Source organism: Entelurus aequoreus, linkage group LG03 (assembly GCF_033978785.1).
Source record: "Entelurus aequoreus isolate RoL-2023_Sb linkage group LG03, RoL_Eaeq_v1.1, whole genome shotgun sequence".
Taxonomy (NCBI): domain Eukaryota; kingdom Metazoa; phylum Chordata; class Actinopteri; order Syngnathiformes; family Syngnathidae; genus Entelurus; species Entelurus aequoreus.
Window position 1 is genome coordinate 55,746,170 of NC_084733.1, and position 19,264 is coordinate 55,765,433.

Consider the following 19,264-nt stretch of genomic DNA (forward strand, 5'->3'; position numbering starts at 1 on the left):
TTTGAGTTTTGGCTCTCTTAGAATTAAAAATGTCGAGCAAAGCGAGACGAGCTTGCTAGTAAATAAATACAATTTAAAAAATAGAGGCAGCTCACTGGTAAGTGCTGCTATATGAGCTATTTTTAGAACAGGCCAGCGGGCTACTCTTCTGGTCCTTACGGGCTACCTGGTGCCCGCGGGCACCACGTTGGTGACCCCTGCCCTACCCTATTCCCAGTTTGTAAACATTAACAAAAACAACCAAAAATGGATTTTGAGTAATTAAAATATCGACCTAATTATTCTAGTATTGATCATATACTTATACTACCCTTGGTATGGACATAACCAATTTGTGGATCAATCTGCCCTTTTCTGACGTATCGTGTACTTTGTCAATACTGCTTGTTAATTTCCTGTTATTAGCTAAACGCGGTTCCATTTAGACTTCTTAAACTTTTATAAGCTCTTTTTTCTTGGTGTTGTTGGAATCTAGCTTAGCTGTTTGCATTCCTGCTCATGACTTGCTCTCAGTGTGCATCACGTACTTGTCTTCTTGTAAAAATGGTACTTATTATGCAATGAAATGCAGTTTATTTGCCATAATATTGGTAATTACTGTTAGCTTATGGGAGCGGTTTCACACTGTGTATAAAGACACATAATTAGTTGCTTGCCGCTTGTCATCCAAAGGACTAAAAATAAATACATTGTAAGCCAGAGGGATATCGCTGCTTGTGATCAGTATTAAAAGGCATTAATCGGCAATGGGGATCATATACTTTTTCTTAAAAATTGACTGACATTGATAGATGCATATTCCAACTAATACCCTACTGACATGATTATGAGACAATCCTGTATTTGAAAAAAAATGTCAAAGACAATGTATTTTTTCAAATCACATTGGCTCTGCTTCATTCATCAGAATTATCTCCAAAAAAGTGTCTTCACAACTCCTCCTCTGTTGTTTGCTAACTTGCAAACAACCTTTTAGACACTTTTGGAACGAGTCCAACTCCATCTCTCCATGTCATTAGTGAAAAAATACCCTTTCTTCTTCACTTTTTTTTTTTAAGTGTTAAAAGGTAACTGTACCTTTTTGGAATTTTGCTTATCATTCACAATCCTTATGTAAAACAAGAACACATATGTTTTTCTGTTTTTTATGCATAAATGTGAGGGAAAAGTCCGCTTACAATGAGCTTTTGAGAGTCGCTCCATTCTGACTGTAAAGCGCTTAGAAAACATCCAAACACCTCCAAGGTTTTATATACATGTTGTAAGTACAGTATGTATGTAATGCAGTAACAGGCACATTCATAATAACATGTAAAATGTAAATTTTTTGCTCATTTTGAGCATAAAGTGGTGCATTAATTTCACAAACGCTTCACGTTCACTTTTTCCTTCGACGACTCATGTGATTTCTACTCAGTGCAGACTTCATGAGAGCCAACAAACATAATTAAACCATACCTTACTGTACGATGTCTGCTCTCACTCTGATGCCGACTGATAGGATGTTGATATATTTCTGTTTGGATGAAGAATGTCTCATAATCCTCGCAAAGAAAAAGGGGGGTGAAACCAAGCGCCTTTTGGTATCTTTCTTACCAAAGTTGACCAATTTATCGGATTATGTCCTCATCCTTCTACTATCAAGGTGAGAGGCATTATTTATGATCTAGAATAAACGTTCACAAGCTCAGAGGCGAGAAAGCAGCTCTCCAGCTGATGATGTCAATATAGCAGCACAAGCTAGTTAGCTCACAGTGATCACAACGCCGCTAAAAATAGTTTGTCTGCGTTAGTGCTTATAATAACTATCACTAATATTTGGTTAATATTCAGGTCACAAAATGTAACTGGAATATTGTTGACGCTTTTTGGATGGTTATACAGAGGGCTTTATGGGCAGAATAGAGGACCTCTCATTGACTCCCATTGTAAGCGGACTTTTATTTACGTTGGTTAAAATGTATTTAAAAAAAATACAACTGTCTTGTCTCTCATAATGATTATGAACGATAGAGCAAAATTCCAGAAAAGCGCAGTTCACCTTTAAAAAAAAAAAATTGATTGATGACAAGGTGTGTCTCAGTCCTAGAAAAACCCATCTGAGGAGAGCTGGACAGTGATTTTAAGTACAGTATATACAGTAAGTCTTCTATTTGGGCTAGACACCTTATTCAATGCAAGCTAATACAAACCCCGTTTCCATATGAGTTGGGAAATTGTGTTAGACGTAAATATAAACGGAATACAATGATTTGCAAATCCTTTTCAACCCATATTCAATTGAATGCACTACAAAGACAAAATATTTGATGTTCAAACTCATAAACTTTTTTTTTTTTGCAAATAATAATTAACTTTGAATTTCATGGCTACAACATGTGCCAAAGTAGTTGGGAAATGCCATGTTCACCACTGTGTACATGGCCTTTGCTTTTAACAACACTCAGTAAACGTTTGGGAACTGAGGAGACACATTTTTTAATGGAATTATTTCCCATTCTTGCTTGATGTACAGCTTAAGTTGTTCAACAGTCCGGGGGTCTCCTTTGTGGTATTTTAAGCGTCATAATGCGCCACACATTTTCAATGGGAGTCAGGTCTGGACTACAGGCAGGCCAGTCTAGTACCCGCACTCTTTTACTATGAAGCCAAGTTGATGTAACACGTGGCTTGGCATTGTCTTGCTGAAAGAAGCAGGGACGTCCATGGTAACGTTGCTTGGATGGCAACATATGTTGCTCCAAAACCGGTATGTACTTTTCAGCATTAATGGCGCCTTCACAGATGTGTAAATTACCCATGTCTTGGGCACTAATACGCCCCTATACCATCACAGATGCTGGCTTTTCAACTTTGCACCTATAACAATCCGGATGGTTCTTTTCCTCTTTGGTCTGGAGGACACCACGTCCACAGTTTCCAAAAACAATTTGAAATGTGGACCAGTCAGACCACAGAACACTTTTCCACTTTGTATCAGTCCATCTTAGATGAGCTCAGGCCCAGCGAAGCCGACGGCGTTTCTGGGTGTTGTTGATAAACGGTTTTCGCCTTGCATAGGAGAGTTTTAACTTGCACTTACAGATGTAGCGACCAACTGTAGTTACTGATAGTGGGTTTCTGAAGTGTTCCTGAGCCCATGTGGTGATATTCTTTACACACTGATGGCGCTTGTTGATGCAGTACAGCCTGAGGGATCGAAGGTCACGGGCTTAGCTGCTTACGTGCAGTGATTTCTCCAGATTCTCTGAACCCTTTGATGATATTACGGACCGTAAATGGTGAAATCCCTAAATTCCTTGCAATAGCTGGTTGAGAAAGGTTTTTCTTAAACTGTTCAACAATTTGCTCACGCATTTGTTGACAAAGTGGTTACCCTCGCCCCATCCTTGTTTGTGAATGACTGAGCATTTCATGGAATCTACTTTTATACCCAATCATGGCACCCACCTGTTCCCAATTTGCCTGTTCACCTGTGGGATGTTCCAAATAAGTGTTTGATGAGCATTCCTCAACTTTATCAGTATTTATTGCCACCTTTCCCAACTTCTTTGTCACGTGTTGCTGGCACCAAATTCTAAAGTTAATGATTATTTGCAAAAAAAAATGTTTTATCTGTTTGAACATCAAATATGTTGTCTTTGTTGCATATTCAACTGAATATGGGTTGAAAATGATTTGCAAATGATTGTGTTCCGTTTATATTTACATCTAACACAATTTCCCAACTCATATGGAAACGGGGTTTGTACATCGTACTTGTTACACTAAGGTCCGCCTTGTTAAGATATACAGTATGCCAAAATATCGGTATTATATTATCAGTCTCAACAGTCTCTTGCTAACTTAATATATACGTTTTGGCCTTTTTTTTTCTTTTTTTCTCATCTCTTATTTTTATTTTATTTTATATAGAATTTTTGTGGGTTACTTGTTTGGGGGAGAAAAAAAAAATTGACATGTGTTTAATTGTATTTCTGGACTGTATATGTCCCAAATCCAATAATCAAATGTTAAAAAAAAGTATATCCATCTATATAAGTATTAATTAAAAACAAGGGAGGAGGGGCGTGTGTTACCCCGGGGAACATTCTTTATCAGTATAATGCTTTTTACCCTTCTTCGAAAAGCTGTGAACTCCAAAACATGGTCATTGTAGCCATTAATCCTGACTCCCTCATTTTGATAAAAAATCAGCACAAATTGTTGCATTAATTTTTGTTTTGTTTTATATATTGTGCTCCTGAGGTAATGTTGCGGATCAATTAGAATGTATTGTTATTCTTTGAGTTTATTTATTTGTATTTTTCTGTATCAAATGGTTGAAGTCGGTCAAAACATTTTAATGGTTTAAATACTTTTATTTTAGGGAAATTTATGCATTTTATTTTTTTTCTGTTACACACTAAAAAACAATTTTAATAGTTATTCTTTGTTGTAAAAAATAAAAAACTACTACTGGGAAATGTTGTCATTTTGTCTCTCAGATTGCAACATGGAAAGCAGTAATAATGACAACTCAATGTTATGTGGAGAGGGTCTGCCAGATTTCCGATCCATCCTAAGCTACGGTGTACAAGAACCGTAAGGAATGCTCCTTCAATATCAGTTATGCTTCTTTATGAAACCCCATCCTTAGTATTTTTCCTAACTTGTTTTCTTTAGGAGAAAATTCTCCGACAGTATAGCCGAGATGCTGGTCGTGTGCGCCACCACAATCCACAGGGTGGGGCTTCAAACGGTACCCAATGAGCTGTGTCCACGTGTGCCCCTCATGGCCTGGAACACCTGTGCCTTTACTATTCAGGCCATTGGTATGACTTGTTTGACTTGTATGTTTTGTCAAAGCTGTTTTACTTTCACAATTGTGTCAATGTACTTCACAGACAACATATTGCAGGAAGAAGACAAGCCGCTGTTTGGGTCTTTACAAAACAGACAGGTTTGTCTGCAGCTGTACTTATCAATATAATACATGTCCTCAGAAGTGGATACCAATATGACATGCTACACTATTTTAGCTGGCAGGTCTGAAAGCGATCGTTCAGTTCTCAGCAGCACAGAGAATCAAATGCTCGCAGGCTGTCATCCAAAGACACTTCACTGACATGTTAGCAGGTACAACGCCCTATTAAAAACATTTAAAACTTATGTATGACATCTTTAACTTCTTTTACTGATGTCTACTTCTAGTCCTGCTGCCAGTCACAAGCAGAAAGAACACACCATCTATTCTGGAAGTCGACTTTTTCCATCTTCTAGTAAGTTAGAGAGCAACTATTTTGTTTATGATGCAGTTGTTTCGTTGATTGACATGTTCAATATTTTTATAACCTGCAAATATTATGTAATTGATAAGACTTGTTGCAATTACATCTGTGGGCTCTGAGTGAAATGTTTGTTTAATTAACTGCAGAGAATAACTCCTGTTTATTTATTGTGAAGTGCCTATTTTAGAGGAGCTAAATGCTGCTGTGTGTTGATTATTCAAAAAAGAATTGGTACATTTGTATTAAAGTGCAATAGACACACAAAAAGTAATTGAAGCTGCCTGCTAGTTTTTGAATTATATTTATTTTTTTAATTAAAAGATGGCCTCTACCATTTTGACTCAAATACAAGCAAGTAAGAAAATTAATGGTGGGCAAACTTTTTGACTCGGAACTAAAAAAAAATTTGGCACTAGCCGGCCTTTATATAGTATCATTATTATTAATTTGGGTATGTTACAACTTTATGAGATGTGTAATGTAATATAATGCCTGGTATGTAATTAGATAAAGCCTTTAAATAAATGTCATAGTGAAATAATCACTATACAACTAACTTCAGAAATGTATCAAGAAAGTTACAGTAACTGTCTTGCAGTTTAAATTTTAAGACAAAAGCTCTATACCTTTCTTATTTATTGCAACTTGGTGTACTCTCAGGGCATTTAATCAATCGCAATTGGACTGTTTAGTTTTTCTTAGAAGACGTTTTGCCTCTCATACTGTCTCTGTATTATCTCCTACTGTGAAAGCGCTTGTGTGTGCATGCTGATCAAGTTTACACCAGCGTTGATTGTTTTGGCCACACGCAAGATCGGCCACCACAGTGATTTAAGTCAGCAGTTTGGTTTAATAGCAAGAGAAGTTTGCCAAAAGCCTACTTTATTAACAGGAATCGTATCAGAGACACTTAAGTCTGTTAAAGCATTAATTGAAGCAAGCTAAAGCAAATAACTCAGACTGAACAACAACAAAACATAACTTAACTGTTATTTTACACCCTGCCCCCCATCTTACCGTCACGGCACTACAATATGAAGTCTAAATGATTAAACATTGAATATTAAGTGTATGTGAAACGTATGTGAAAGTTCAACTTCAACCTTGTTTACGTCCCCGCTGACCCCATTGGTGTTTTACAATCAATCCAGAACATCAATCACAGATACAGTGCTCCAAATATGGTGACATGTAAAGAGAGAATGTTTTGCATATTACCCATCAAGCTCTGTGGTGGAATTAGATGGGTGTAATTTTGACATGTATATGGTGCTTAGATGTTTTTTATGATGTCCACATGGTTCGGTAAGATGGTTACCTTGTGTGGCATGAGTATGTTGACTTGTGTTGTTTATTCGCACCATATATATATATATATATATATATATATATATATATATATATATACTGTATATACACTACCGTTCAAAAGTTTGGGGTCACATTGAAATGTCCTTATTTTTTAAGGAAAAGCACTACTTTTCAATGAAGATAACTTTAAACTAGTCTTAACTTTAAAGAAATACACTCTATACATTGCTAATGTGGTAAATGACTATTCTAGCTGCAAATGTCTGGTTTTTGGTGCAATATCTACATAGGTGTATAGAGGCCCATTTCCAGCAACTATCACTCCAGTGTTCTAATGGTACAATGTGTTTGCTCATTGGCTCAGAAGGCTAATTGATGATTAGAAAACCCTTGTGCAATCATGTTCACACATCTGAAAACAGTTTAGCTCGATACAGAAACTACAAAACTGACCTTCCTTTGAGCAGATTGAGTTTCTGGAGCATCACATTTGTGGGGTCAATTAAACGCTCAAAATGGCCAGAAAAAGAGAACTTTCATCCGAAACTCGACAGTCTATTCTTGTTCTTAGAAATGAAGGCTATTCCACAAAATTGTTTGGGTGACCCCAAACTTTTGAACGGTAGTGTATGTACCGGTATGTATGTGTATGTATATATATATATATATATATATATATATATATATATATATATATATATATATATATATATATATATATATATATATATATATATATATATATATATATATATATATATAATGTATGTGTGGGGAAAAAAATCACAACACTATTTCATCTCTACATGATGAAATAGAGATTGAGGGTTTCCTCAATCATCAGGAGAAATCTCCTGATGATTGAGGAAACCCTCATGAAACAGGCCTGTAGAGATGAAATAGTCTTGTGATTTTTTTTCCCACACATACATATTACACTCTACCACGGTATCGAGCACTATTTTTTTGGATAATCTAATTAAGACGTATATATATATATATATATATATATATATATATATATATATATATATATATATATATATATATATATATATATATATATATATATATATATATATATATATATATATATATATATACACACATATATATATACACAGTCATGGTCAAAAGTTTACATACACTTGTGAAGGACATAATGTCATGGCTGTCTTGAGTTTCCAATGATTTCTACAACTGTTATTTTTTTGTGATAGAGTGATTGGAGCACATACTTGTTTGTCACAAAAAACATTCATGAAGTTTGGTTCTTTTATGAATTTATTATGGGTCTACTGAAAATGTGACCAAATCTGCTGGGTCAAAAGTATACATACAGCAACATATATTATCAATTTTAGTGATGTAGAAAAGTTACAATCAAATCAAATTAGCTTCATGGCATGGCCTCTTAACTTCATGTGAGTGATTATGATTGACGACACCTGTTGACTTCTCTAAGCCAATTTAAATAGGGCTCATGTGATGCAGTCATTAGACTCGGTTACAAACGCGACAATGGGAAAGTCAAAGGAACTCAGCACAGATCTGAAAAAACTAATCATTGACTTGAACAAGTCAGGAAAGTCACTTGGAGCCATTTCAAAGCAGCTTAAGGTCCCAAGAGCAACTGTGCAGACAATTGTTCGTAAGTATAAAATGCATGGCACAGTTTTGTCACTGCCACGATCAGGAAGAAAACGCAAGCTATCACCTGATGCTGAGAGAAAATTAGTCAGGATGATCAAGAGTCAACCGAGAACCACCAAAAAGCAGGTCTGCAATGAATTGGAAGCTTCTGGAACACTGTTGTCAGTGTCCACAGTCTAGCGTGTTTTGCATCGCCATTGGACTGAGAGGCTACCATGCAAGAAGGAAGCCCTTGCTCCAGAAGCGACACCTTAAGACTTGTCTAAAGTTTGCTGCTGATCACATGGACTAAGATAAGACCTTCTGGAGGAAAATTTTGTGGTCAGATGAAACAAAAATTGAGCTGTTTGGCCACAATACCCAGCAATTTGTTTGGAGGAGAAAATGTGAGGCCTTTAATGCCAGGAACACCATACCTACCGTCAAGCGTGGTGGTGGTAGTAGTATTATGCTCTGGGCCTGTTTTCCTGCCAATGGAACTGGTGCTTTACAGAGAGTAAATGGGACAATGAAAAAGGAGGATTACCTCCAAATTCTTCAGGACAACCTAAAATCATCAGCCCAGAGATTGGGTATTGGGCGTAGTTGGCTGTTCCAACAGGACAATGACCCCAAACACACGTCAAAAGTGGTAAAGGAATGGCTAAATCAGGCCTTCCCAAAGTCATGACTTAAACCCCATTGAAAACATGTGGACAATGCTGAAGAAACAAGTCCATGTCAGAAAACCAACAAATTTAGCTGAACTGCACTAATTTTGTTAAGATGAGTGGTCAAAAACTCAACCAGAAGCTTGCCAGAAGCTTGTGGATGGCTACCAAAAGCGCCTTATTGCAGTGAAACTTGCCAAGGGACATGTAACCAAATATTAACTTTGCTGTATGTATACTTTTGACCCAGCAAATTTGATGTGACAAACAAGTATGTGCTCCAATCACTCTATCACAAATAAATAAGAGTTGTAGAAATTATTAGAAACTCAAGACAGCTATGACATTATGTTCTTTACAAGTGTATGTAAACACACACACAATCACACACACACACACACATACACACACATTGACATGAGTTGCAACCCCAATGGAAACAAGTGTCTCAAAGTTTATTAGCAAACAGAGGAGTTGTTCATTTGAGGACAATAATGACCAATGAATGAAGAACAATAAAGTCATTTAATATCTTTTTGTGCAGCTAAGAAACATGGTATCCTTTGTTATTGTGATCCTCCAGCTGTTATTTTACTAATGTCGAAAATGTGACAAGATTAGTTTTGTTTTGAAATAAACTTATTGTCCTATATTCAGGTATGTCTTATATTATGTACAATATTTAAGGTGTGGTGTTTATTTAATCAAGACACACTCTGAAATTCCTTTAGGCATGGCATCGATTAGAGCAGTGTTTCTTAACGATAGGGAATATATTATTTTTATTTAGTATTAAATTTAATGTATTTATTTTAGCACTGCATAATTTTATGATATGCAAATTTATATTTTGTCAGTTTTTGAGTCCCTTCTTCTAAGCCTTGATAATAATCTTTGTGATTAACGTTCCTTCACATCATTTGTCAAGGTTTATCCTGTTAATCTGTAAGTATGTGAGATATAGCTATTGAATTTGATTAAAATCAAAAGTATGATTACTAATTCAGTGTTAATACAGTGAATGAGGTTGTATTTTTGCCTCAGAATCCTGCATGAGACTGAAGCATTGAGTAGTGGGACTAACCAGGACTAGCTGCAGTGTGTTCAAACAATCACCAGGTAGCATGTGTGAGCAGATAATACTATATCGTCTTTCTCTTTCGAACTGATCAGGTCTTATCAAGTTCGTAGTACATTTTTCACGCATTCTTCACTCACACTTTAAGTGAGGAATGAGAAGGTAAAAACTAAACTTACTGTATTTTAGAGGGCCCTGTTCCTTCTGTATTGGAAAAGTTGGGCCCCAAGGTCAAGCTTGTTAACAACCCCTGGACTAGGGGATAAATGACACTCAGGAAAAGAAGGGTGTTAAGGTATTAGCAGTGACCACATTGGCAGTTCTAGGCAGGTCCTTCTGGCTGTTGTAGCTCCTTTTGTTGTCAACTGGGACATGTTTGCAGTTAAAATAAGTAACCCTGTGTTTGTGCTCCTGTGTTTCCAGGTGGGTTTAGTGTTGTCTCTGCCCTCGCTGTACCAAGAAGAAGCCGTAGACTTGCAGCCGTCTGCTGTCAGCTCGGCTTACAACCACCTGTATGTCCTGCATCTGGTCACAATGGCTCACATCCTGCAGGTTCTGCTCCTCACAACAGGTACACACTGTGGAAACACAACAATGCTCCCTGCTCTCTTGAGTAATCTGCACTATTCAAGCACTTACCATCGACATACATTTACAGGTAACAGTAAAACTAAATCATGCAAAAGTTAATTCAAGTCAGAAATTCAACTTCAAATGTGAAACTAATATGTGATAATAACTCATTACATACAAAATGAGCTATGTTGAGCCTTTTTTTAAATAATTTTGATGCTCATTGGTTATATATTTTTTGAAAACACCACATCTTTTTAGATTTTCAATATGAGCTTTTTAGTAAGCTGTAAGCCATAATCATCAAATTTATATCAAAAGAAGGCTTGAAATATTTTGAGTTGCATATAATGAGTATATGTCATGTATTAGTTTCAACTTTTAAATCTAATTGCTGGAATAAACAAACGTTCCCACAATAGTCAAACTTTTTGAGTTTTACCTGTATATGCTTTGCTTGGTCAATTTTAACTTTGCAAGCATCATCGCCATTTTATCAAGTGAAGATTCATTGCAAATGTGCTTGTGACTGAATATTGTTGTTTTTTTTAATCCTATTTGTAACATTAAGAATATTATCACTTAGTATTTGGTCATTTAGTTTATTTTACTGAGTAAATGTACGACCTATTTACTAACAAACCTGTCTCATAACAAACCTGTCTCAAAACAATCTAATCCCCGCCAACGTTTTTTATGAGTTTTTTAAATGGAGGCTTTTCATTTAATTGTTATGTAGAATTCACCAATAGTTTTATTTATTTTACTCATGCATTGAGTTAATTACTTAAAACAAAATTGTAATGTGTTTACTAGCATTTTTTCAACATTGATTTACCAAGTCAATGTACCTCCAAAAGTAATGACAAAATTAGGACAGATTTGTTTGTGTAAACTAACTATTCTACTTCTTAACCATAGTACACAAATGTGGGAAACTTTGTTAAAAAATGCACTCCTACTGGGTTGTATGCGCTTACATTTTTCTGACAAATACACCACATGGTGGTGCTGTTAAAAATGTAACCACTATAAACCTGGCTGACTTGTCTTATCACCGAGATTAATGTGTTCTACAAAATACCTGGCACTACTTTAGGTTGTTTCATCCAATAATTACAATATTTGATACATACATTTAGGGGACTGGCAAGCACGTGTGTAAAATATGAGCTTGATTGGTTGACAAACGTGGCTGCCATCAACCAAAATGTCTTTGCAGGGCCGGTACGTTGCAACTAATTGCTAATAAGTCATTAACGAGTTGACCAATGATTATCAAAGTTTAAAGTAGCAGTAGAGTGGTTAAACAAGTTGACTTTATATGCTTAATTATGTTTCATTGTATCCATTAAAGTATTTACAATCTGCAAAGTATGTGAAAATACCGTTTAAACATCCCAAAATGCCACAAATTCAGTCCATTTTGAATATTCCGCTCCAAATACCTTCGGCTATGTCCGGAAATTGACGTTACTGGAGGAACGCTTCTGCACTCGGACCATGTTATCAGATCAGTCATACTGGAAATACGCAACAATTACAGGGAGATGTGCTGTCTATCATTCACATTCCTTAAATAAGACATGAACACATATGTTTTTCTTTTTTATGCATTCTAAGTCGTAAATAAACAACTACCGGTAAATAAAAAGTCTGATAACAATCATGGCGTAAATGGGGGCTCTCTATTTGCCCACAAAACTCTAAATAACCATCCAAACCAACAATACTATAATAACAATAATATTTACATCTCGTGACCTGTATATTAACCAAATAATAGTAATGTTGTTATAAGTGCTTAGTATTTTTAGCATTGATAACCGAAAGTTAACTATAGTTTATGCTGCACTGGACTCAAGGAGAGACTAAAGATGGCAGTAATGCAACGTATATGGATGCAAAGTGCCGTAAAACTGTGAAGAAGAGGCAGCTTATGCAGCACGGCAGCATTGAGCCGGCGATGTCTTGTTTGCTGCCGTTTGCTACTGCTGCATCACATCTCGGCTCATCAAAATTATTATACATTATAAATCATGCTTTTCATCTAGATAATAGGTGGATTTAGCCATAAATCTGGAAGTTGTCCATCTGTGACATTCCGTTTATTCCCAGAGATGGAAACAAACACACTACAACAGAAGACAGTGTCAGACTCAGAAGCAACTTTTTTAACCCTTCATGTGGATTATATTTTAAAGTTCATATCAACGGGAACATATGAACATCCTATCAGTCGTCATCGCAGTGAAAGCAGACATTGTACAGTAAGCAGTCGTATTATGTTTGTATGTCTTGTTTAGCACTGCTACATGATGCTTAGTGTTTCACTAAAACTGGATCTGTTAAGCAGAGCTTCTAAAACTTGTAGCTCACCCTCCTTATATTCAGGATCAAAACTTTAAGGTTCTGGATTATTGTTTGTCCCAAAGTAGTCATTGTTGGCCCTGCATGATTTGCATTGTTGTTGGTGATGAAGGGATCTGTGGTTCCTACCTCTATGTCATGTGATCACGTGACTGGCTAGCTCATTATCTCTGAAAATGGCTCAGGAATTTCCAAGAGATTGATATTATTTTTATCATATCTATCTACCGGTACTCACTAACGTAAGTCTTTCGGTGTCATAAATCGATATATATATGATATTTGGTTCAATATAGAGGCAACTAGTTTTTCCACTCAACTGGTACTTTAAGGAAATATATATTACATGTATGCTAGAATTTTGGGGACCCGTTTGTTGTTTTTGTTTATTTTAAGATGAAAGTTGCTTTAAATTAATCTTTTTTGTGCAGACTTCCCTGTAGTCACTGAAGAGGGGACTGAGGAGGCCAGAGCAGCAGCAAAAGTTCTCAATGTAGTGTCGCAATACACTGGCAGGTAAAAATTGGTCGCTACTTTTGTTTTTTGATCTGCAGGACCGTTTGTCTTCCTCGGCATTGTATGTATGAGACAATAATCTTTGCTTTTATGTGGACTGTGTGATATCCAGACTGCTCTCAGATGTGTCTGGTGCCTCTGTGGCCAGAAGAGTGAAGACGGGAATCATTTCTTTTCTTCGCTGCACCGCTCTCTTTTTCAGCTGCCTCACTGGTGTCCGCCCCCCAGAGGACCTTTTTTCCACTTCTGGTGGGTGGTGCTTATGACTATGTAATTATATGATATTGAACATTGAAGAATCTGTGCTGACATTTTGTGGATGTTGTAGTTTCCAGCCAAGACCAGATGGAGGCAGTGTGCAGCTACTTGGCTCTGCCCGCCAATGTATTCCAGCTCTTCCATGAGCACAGAGATACAGTAGCATCGCTGCTGCAAACGTGAGTATTTAATATTTGAGTAATATTAGTGTTCAACATGAATGACATGTGTTTTTGTTTTTCTTAAAGGTGGTGCAGCAGCTCAGCGATAACCAAAGCCCTGAAAGGCAAAATTCAAACAGTCAGGTAGATTTTGACTTTTCTAAATGACAGTAGTCACTCGCCATCGCCTAATTGGTCAATCAACTTGATTCCAACAGATACCCCAGGAGAATAAACCATTTGATTGACCTCCCAGAGGATTACAGTGCCCTCCTCAACCAAGCAAGCCATTTCCAGTGAGTGGCACACATGACTTCTTTTAATCCCCAGCGACCGTTTTGCTGTTAAACCGTCCTTCGCCTGTCCTCAGGTGTCCCAAGTCTGCAGATGACGAGAGGAAGCATCCCACCCTGTGCCTGTTCTGTGGCGCCATGCTGTGCTCTCAGAGCTCCTGCTGCCTCAGTCAGCTGGATGGAGAAGACGTGGGTGCCTGTACCGCCCATGCTGCCACCTGTGGTGCAGGAGTGGGCATGTTTCTCAGGTCTGCTTTCACGTCAAGTTTTTTTTCCCCTGCTTTAAAGTTTGGTATTGGAATGTGTTTTTTTTATCTGCCGTCAGGATAAGAGAGTGTGAAATTGTCCTGATGGCCAGTAAGACTCGAGGAAGCACATATCCTGCTCCTTATTTGGATGACTACGGCGAGACTGACCCTCATCTCGGGTAACAATCTCAACTTAATTGATAAAAAAATATTTTCATTATTATTATAACAATTATTTCACCTTTTCTTTTTTTTTGTAGTAATATAGGAAAAAACAGTTTTTTAATTATTTATATCACAGCACTTAACCACACATAAATACATTACATTTATTTACTGTATGTATCTCCCATTGCTTCTTGCAAAATATTTAATTCTCTGTATTTGTATTATTTAGAATTATTTTTTTTAGCGTTATTGATGCCTAGATGTAGTAAATATCATGACGATTACACTAGCAAGAGCTGTTTGATGTTATTTTCTTGATGTTGTATAATCATAATTCCTAATGATGAAATGTTACGTATTTGGGGGCTACTTAATCCTAAAAGGAAGATCATTCCACACGTCGGTATATTGCTGACCTTTGCCAAGGCCAAACTCATTTAGCAGATACCCACCAATTTATGCAATCATTTTTGACATTATTATTTGTCCATTATTCACTGAGACATTAGGAACAAAAATCATCATTAGATTAACAAAAAAAAATCTTAAATTAACACTAAAATATAATGTTTTTTATTTGGTGGAACTGGACCTAAGTTATGGATTCTCTAACTAACTCTAACAACAAGTACTACTGGCGTTCTGTTGTTAAATGTTAGCGATATATGAAATATTTGTACAAATAGATTATGTATTAACCAGTATTGAGCTGAAATGTAATTCAAATTCAAGCAGATGTAGCAAAAACTATGGTACTTACAATGCAAACAATTTTTGAGGTTTGGTGTAAGTTTATTTCGTACATGTATGCAGTTACAAGTGATACATCAGATCATTTACATATTCAAAATTCTCTTTGCAACAATCCTACCCCTTTTCCAATTCATAGCAATTTACTAACACGTATGTTCGCTCTCTGTCCTCATTTTGTAGTACAATTTACATTAATGAAGTGTAACAGATCTCTTAATAAACATGTAAGTCAGTTATGATTCACATATGAGATGAATTAAATATCTCATTTTCAATGAACCTCAAGATTTTTATCAACATTCTTCTTTGTACTTTGTAAACACTTTTAGTTTGAACAGTTTCTTAAACTGGATCCTATTAGTACATTGTTTCCCTTATTTGCTTAATCCATTCCATTATCTAATTCCACATGCTGATGTACTAAAGGTTTTAAATGCTGTTTGTGCATACGATTGTTTTAGGTTAGATTTTTCTCTGATGTTAAATTTCTCCTCTTTTAGATTTTTCTCTGAGGTTAAATTTCTCCTCTTTTTTTGAGAAGAATTGTTGTACATTCTTTGGTATCAGGTTTGCTTTGTGCATACATTTAGCTGTTTGCAAATGCACCAAATCATTGAATTTGAATATTTGTGATTCAATAAATAAAGGGTTTGCGTGTTCTCTATATCCAACATTATGTATTATTCTGACTGTCCTTTTTTTGTAACAGTTAGTGAATGAAGTGTACTTTTGTAGTTATTTCCCCATATTTCTGCACAATAACTTAAATATGGTAACACTAGTGAGCAGTAGAGAATATGGAGTGATTTTTTTGTCCAGTACATATTTTGCTTTATTGATTACTGAAATATTTATTGCCACCTTATGTGGTATATTTTTTATATGAGATGTCCAGTTATTTTTCTTATCTATTATTACACTTAACAATTTGATTTATTTTACTCTGTCAATGTCAACTCCATCTATTTGTATTTGTGTTTGACTTTCTCTTCTACTGTTAACCAGATAGCATTATTTTTTATTTTAGGGAGGTGGTAGTAATTGTAAAGAAACACACACAAAACTGCATTTCTACAATCAATTTGTATGATTTTGACATGAGTATTCTAGAATGAGTCCTTGTTTTTGTTCACTTTTGAACTTTAGTTTAGAGACAAATGGGAAACATTGATAAAAAGTCAGTCATCAGAAAAAATTTATCAGCTGAGAGGCTACCATATTATTATGTAGTTTTCCTCATGTTTGTTACAGCCTTACTCCAAAATTTTATAAATGTTTTCCCTCAATATTCTACACACAACATCCCATAATGAAAACATTGAAAAACATGTTTGTTTGTATTTGATTACAAATAAAAAAGTAAAAAATGTACATAAGTATTGACAGCGTTTGCGGAGTACTTAGGTGCACGTTTGGCAGCAATTACTGACAAGTCTTTATCAATATGATACAATAAGCTTCATAATTAAAACGACTGTGCAGCACCTCCCAAGCTCCAATGGTCGGTTGAGAACACATCTTACTTTCTGCCAATGTTAATTAATCAAAGCTTGTTTGTTCTTGTCTCCTGACCCAAGGCGAGGCAATCCATTGCACCTTTGTCCGGAGCGTTACAGGAAGTTGAAGCAGATGTGGCAGCAGCACTGCATCCTGGAGGAAATCGCTCGCAGTCTGGAGTTGGTCAACGTCATGTTCGCTTTCGACTGGCAGATGTTGTGATGGAGGAGCCAGCAGCAAAGGCAGAGTCGTGAAGAAGCTCGTGTGGAGACACTCTCTGCTGCTTCCTGGTAGGCGCGAACATGCAGCAAAGCCAGGAGAGGGAGGGGGGATAAAGGACAGAAAAAAAACAGAGGTCTCCTATCGGATTAGCCTTGTTTTAATTTGTCTTCTCTAAGAATGCAAGTGAGCTCCTGTTAGAAGAAACCAGTAGAGACTCATTTAAAGAAAGACATACATTAGATTCACACATAATGACCTTTATCCCACGCACCGGTCTTACTTTGTCATAACTTGTACATGTAAATTTCTAATGCTATATTAACCACTTTTCAATTTGCCTTTGTATTATTTACCTGCTTATCTCACATTTTACCACCTAGTCTTTGCTATCTTGCAGAAACTTGAATCAATATAACTTTCCTCTGATTACTAAGGCCACTTTTCAACAACTTCATCGTGTTTATTTATTCAACAAATTTAACACGGATCTAAAAAGTACACCAGTTGTAAAGATGCTTTTAAATCACACTTGTATCATATCTTAGCCTTTCAAAATAAGGTGACTTGTGTATGAGTGTGCTGTTTGATAGCACTGCAGGACGTCCAGGATATGGTAATAAAGACACCAGTCAAAGTACCAATAAGTCTCTTATGTTTCACACACTGTATGACAGTACATGAAACCATGAAAACAAATCTGCTACAGACACCCTAGTTCTCCTGAAGTGGATTTTTCCTCATATCAATACTTTTTAATGGACAATCCTCTGCTTGCAACATTACGTGTTTTTTCTTTTCTACATAGAGGTCAATGAAGTCATGCTTGGATGAATTTGGTGTAGAAGAATTTGAGACCCATCAAACACATTTGAGATAGACTTGCACACACTTCACAAACTGAAGTCTAAGCAAGACTATATGAAATTAAGGGGGAAAAAAATAATTAAAAAAATAAAATATATATATACCGTATGTATGTTGTTTTTTATACCATATAACACATTTGCTAAAATAAGCACAATAATCTAACAAAAGAAGACAATCTATATCTCTGATGATGGATCAGTAACTACGGGTGCATCTCAATCAGTTACAATATGGTGCAAAAGTGTTTTTAATTTCAGGAGTTTAATTCAGACTGTTATAGCTGAGGTGTCAAACTAAAAGCCCGGGGACTACATCTGGCCTGCAAAAGCCTGGAAATAATACAAGTTTACAAAACACAGGAAGAGTTGTAAATTCCTTTGTGCTGGCATATTCATTGCTAATTGTATTTACATTTTGAAGGTAAAAATTGTACTGCATGTAGCTGCCATTTTTAACTGAATACTGTTTTATTATTCAACGCAACAAGCTATTATATGTTTTTGGTCCATTGTAACCCTTTTTGAAATAAATTCTACAAAAAGTGAACTTTAATATCTGCTTGTCATCTTGACTTGTGATGCCAATGCAAAGTTTGTTGGTAAACAATAATAATAATCAAATTAAGGTGACGTTGTACAAAGTGCATCCGCTTCACTTTTTCCACATGTTATGTTACAATCTTATTCCAAAATGGAATAAGTTAATTTGTGTCCTCGAAATTCTACAGACAATAAATACCCCATAATGTGAAAAGTTTTTTTTTTAATTTGCAAATGTATCAAAAAAACAATGCACATAAGTATTCACAGCCTTTGCTCAATACTTTGTTGATGCACCTTTAGCAGCAATTACAGCCTCAAGTCTTTTTGAATACGATGCCACAAGCTTAAAATTGGCGCACCTATCTTTGGGCAGTTTCGACATTCCTCTTTGCCGCACCTCTCAAGCTCTATCAGGTTAGATGGGAAGTGTTGGTTTTCATCCAGGATGTCTCTGTACATTGCTGCATTCATCTTAGTCTAGTCAGGGAGGTGACCAAGAACCTGATGGTCACTCTGTCAGAACTATAGCATTCCTCTGTGAAGAGAGGAGAACCTTTCAGAAGGAGAACCATCTCTGCAACCATCCACCAATCAGGCCTTTACTTGAAGGAAGCAATTTTTCTTAGTAACAGGTTTGCCAAAATGCACTTGAAAGATTGAGAAACAAAATGATCTGGTCGGATGAGACAAAGATTGAACTCTTTGACGTGAATGCCAGTCATCATGTTTGGAGGAAACCAGGCACCGCTCATCACCAGGCCAATACCATTCCTACAGTGAAGCATGGTGGTGGTAGCATCATGCTGTGGGGATGATTTTATGTAGCAGGGACTG

The 19,264-nt window shown here is 36.2% G+C and overlaps 1 protein-coding gene across 1 annotated transcript in view; it reads left to right on the plus strand.

Annotated features, from left to right (window-relative positions):
• Window positions 1-18,440, plus strand: part of ubr1 (ubiquitin protein ligase E3 component n-recognin 1) — an 82,271-nt gene extending 63,831 nt beyond the window's left edge. Inside the window, exons 34-47 of the mRNA XM_062042230.1 lie at window positions 4,488-4,584; window positions 4,666-4,814; window positions 4,887-4,942; window positions 5,022-5,118; window positions 5,194-5,261; window positions 10,386-10,533; window positions 13,337-13,421; window positions 13,534-13,670; window positions 13,750-13,858; window positions 13,928-13,984; window positions 14,059-14,136; window positions 14,211-14,381; window positions 14,459-14,560; window positions 16,880-18,440. Coding sequence (XP_061898214.1) covers window positions 4,488-4,584; window positions 4,666-4,814; window positions 4,887-4,942; window positions 5,022-5,118; window positions 5,194-5,261; window positions 10,386-10,533; window positions 13,337-13,421; window positions 13,534-13,670; window positions 13,750-13,858; window positions 13,928-13,984; window positions 14,059-14,136; window positions 14,211-14,381; window positions 14,459-14,560; window positions 16,880-17,021 — 1,496 coding nt within the window. The 3' untranslated portion in view covers window positions 17,022-18,440. The remainder of the gene's footprint in view (window positions 1-4,487; window positions 4,585-4,665; window positions 4,815-4,886; window positions 4,943-5,021; window positions 5,119-5,193; window positions 5,262-10,385; window positions 10,534-13,336; window positions 13,422-13,533; window positions 13,671-13,749; window positions 13,859-13,927; window positions 13,985-14,058; window positions 14,137-14,210; window positions 14,382-14,458; window positions 14,561-16,879) is intronic.
• The last annotated feature ends 824 nt before the right edge of the window (window positions 18,441-19,264 follow it).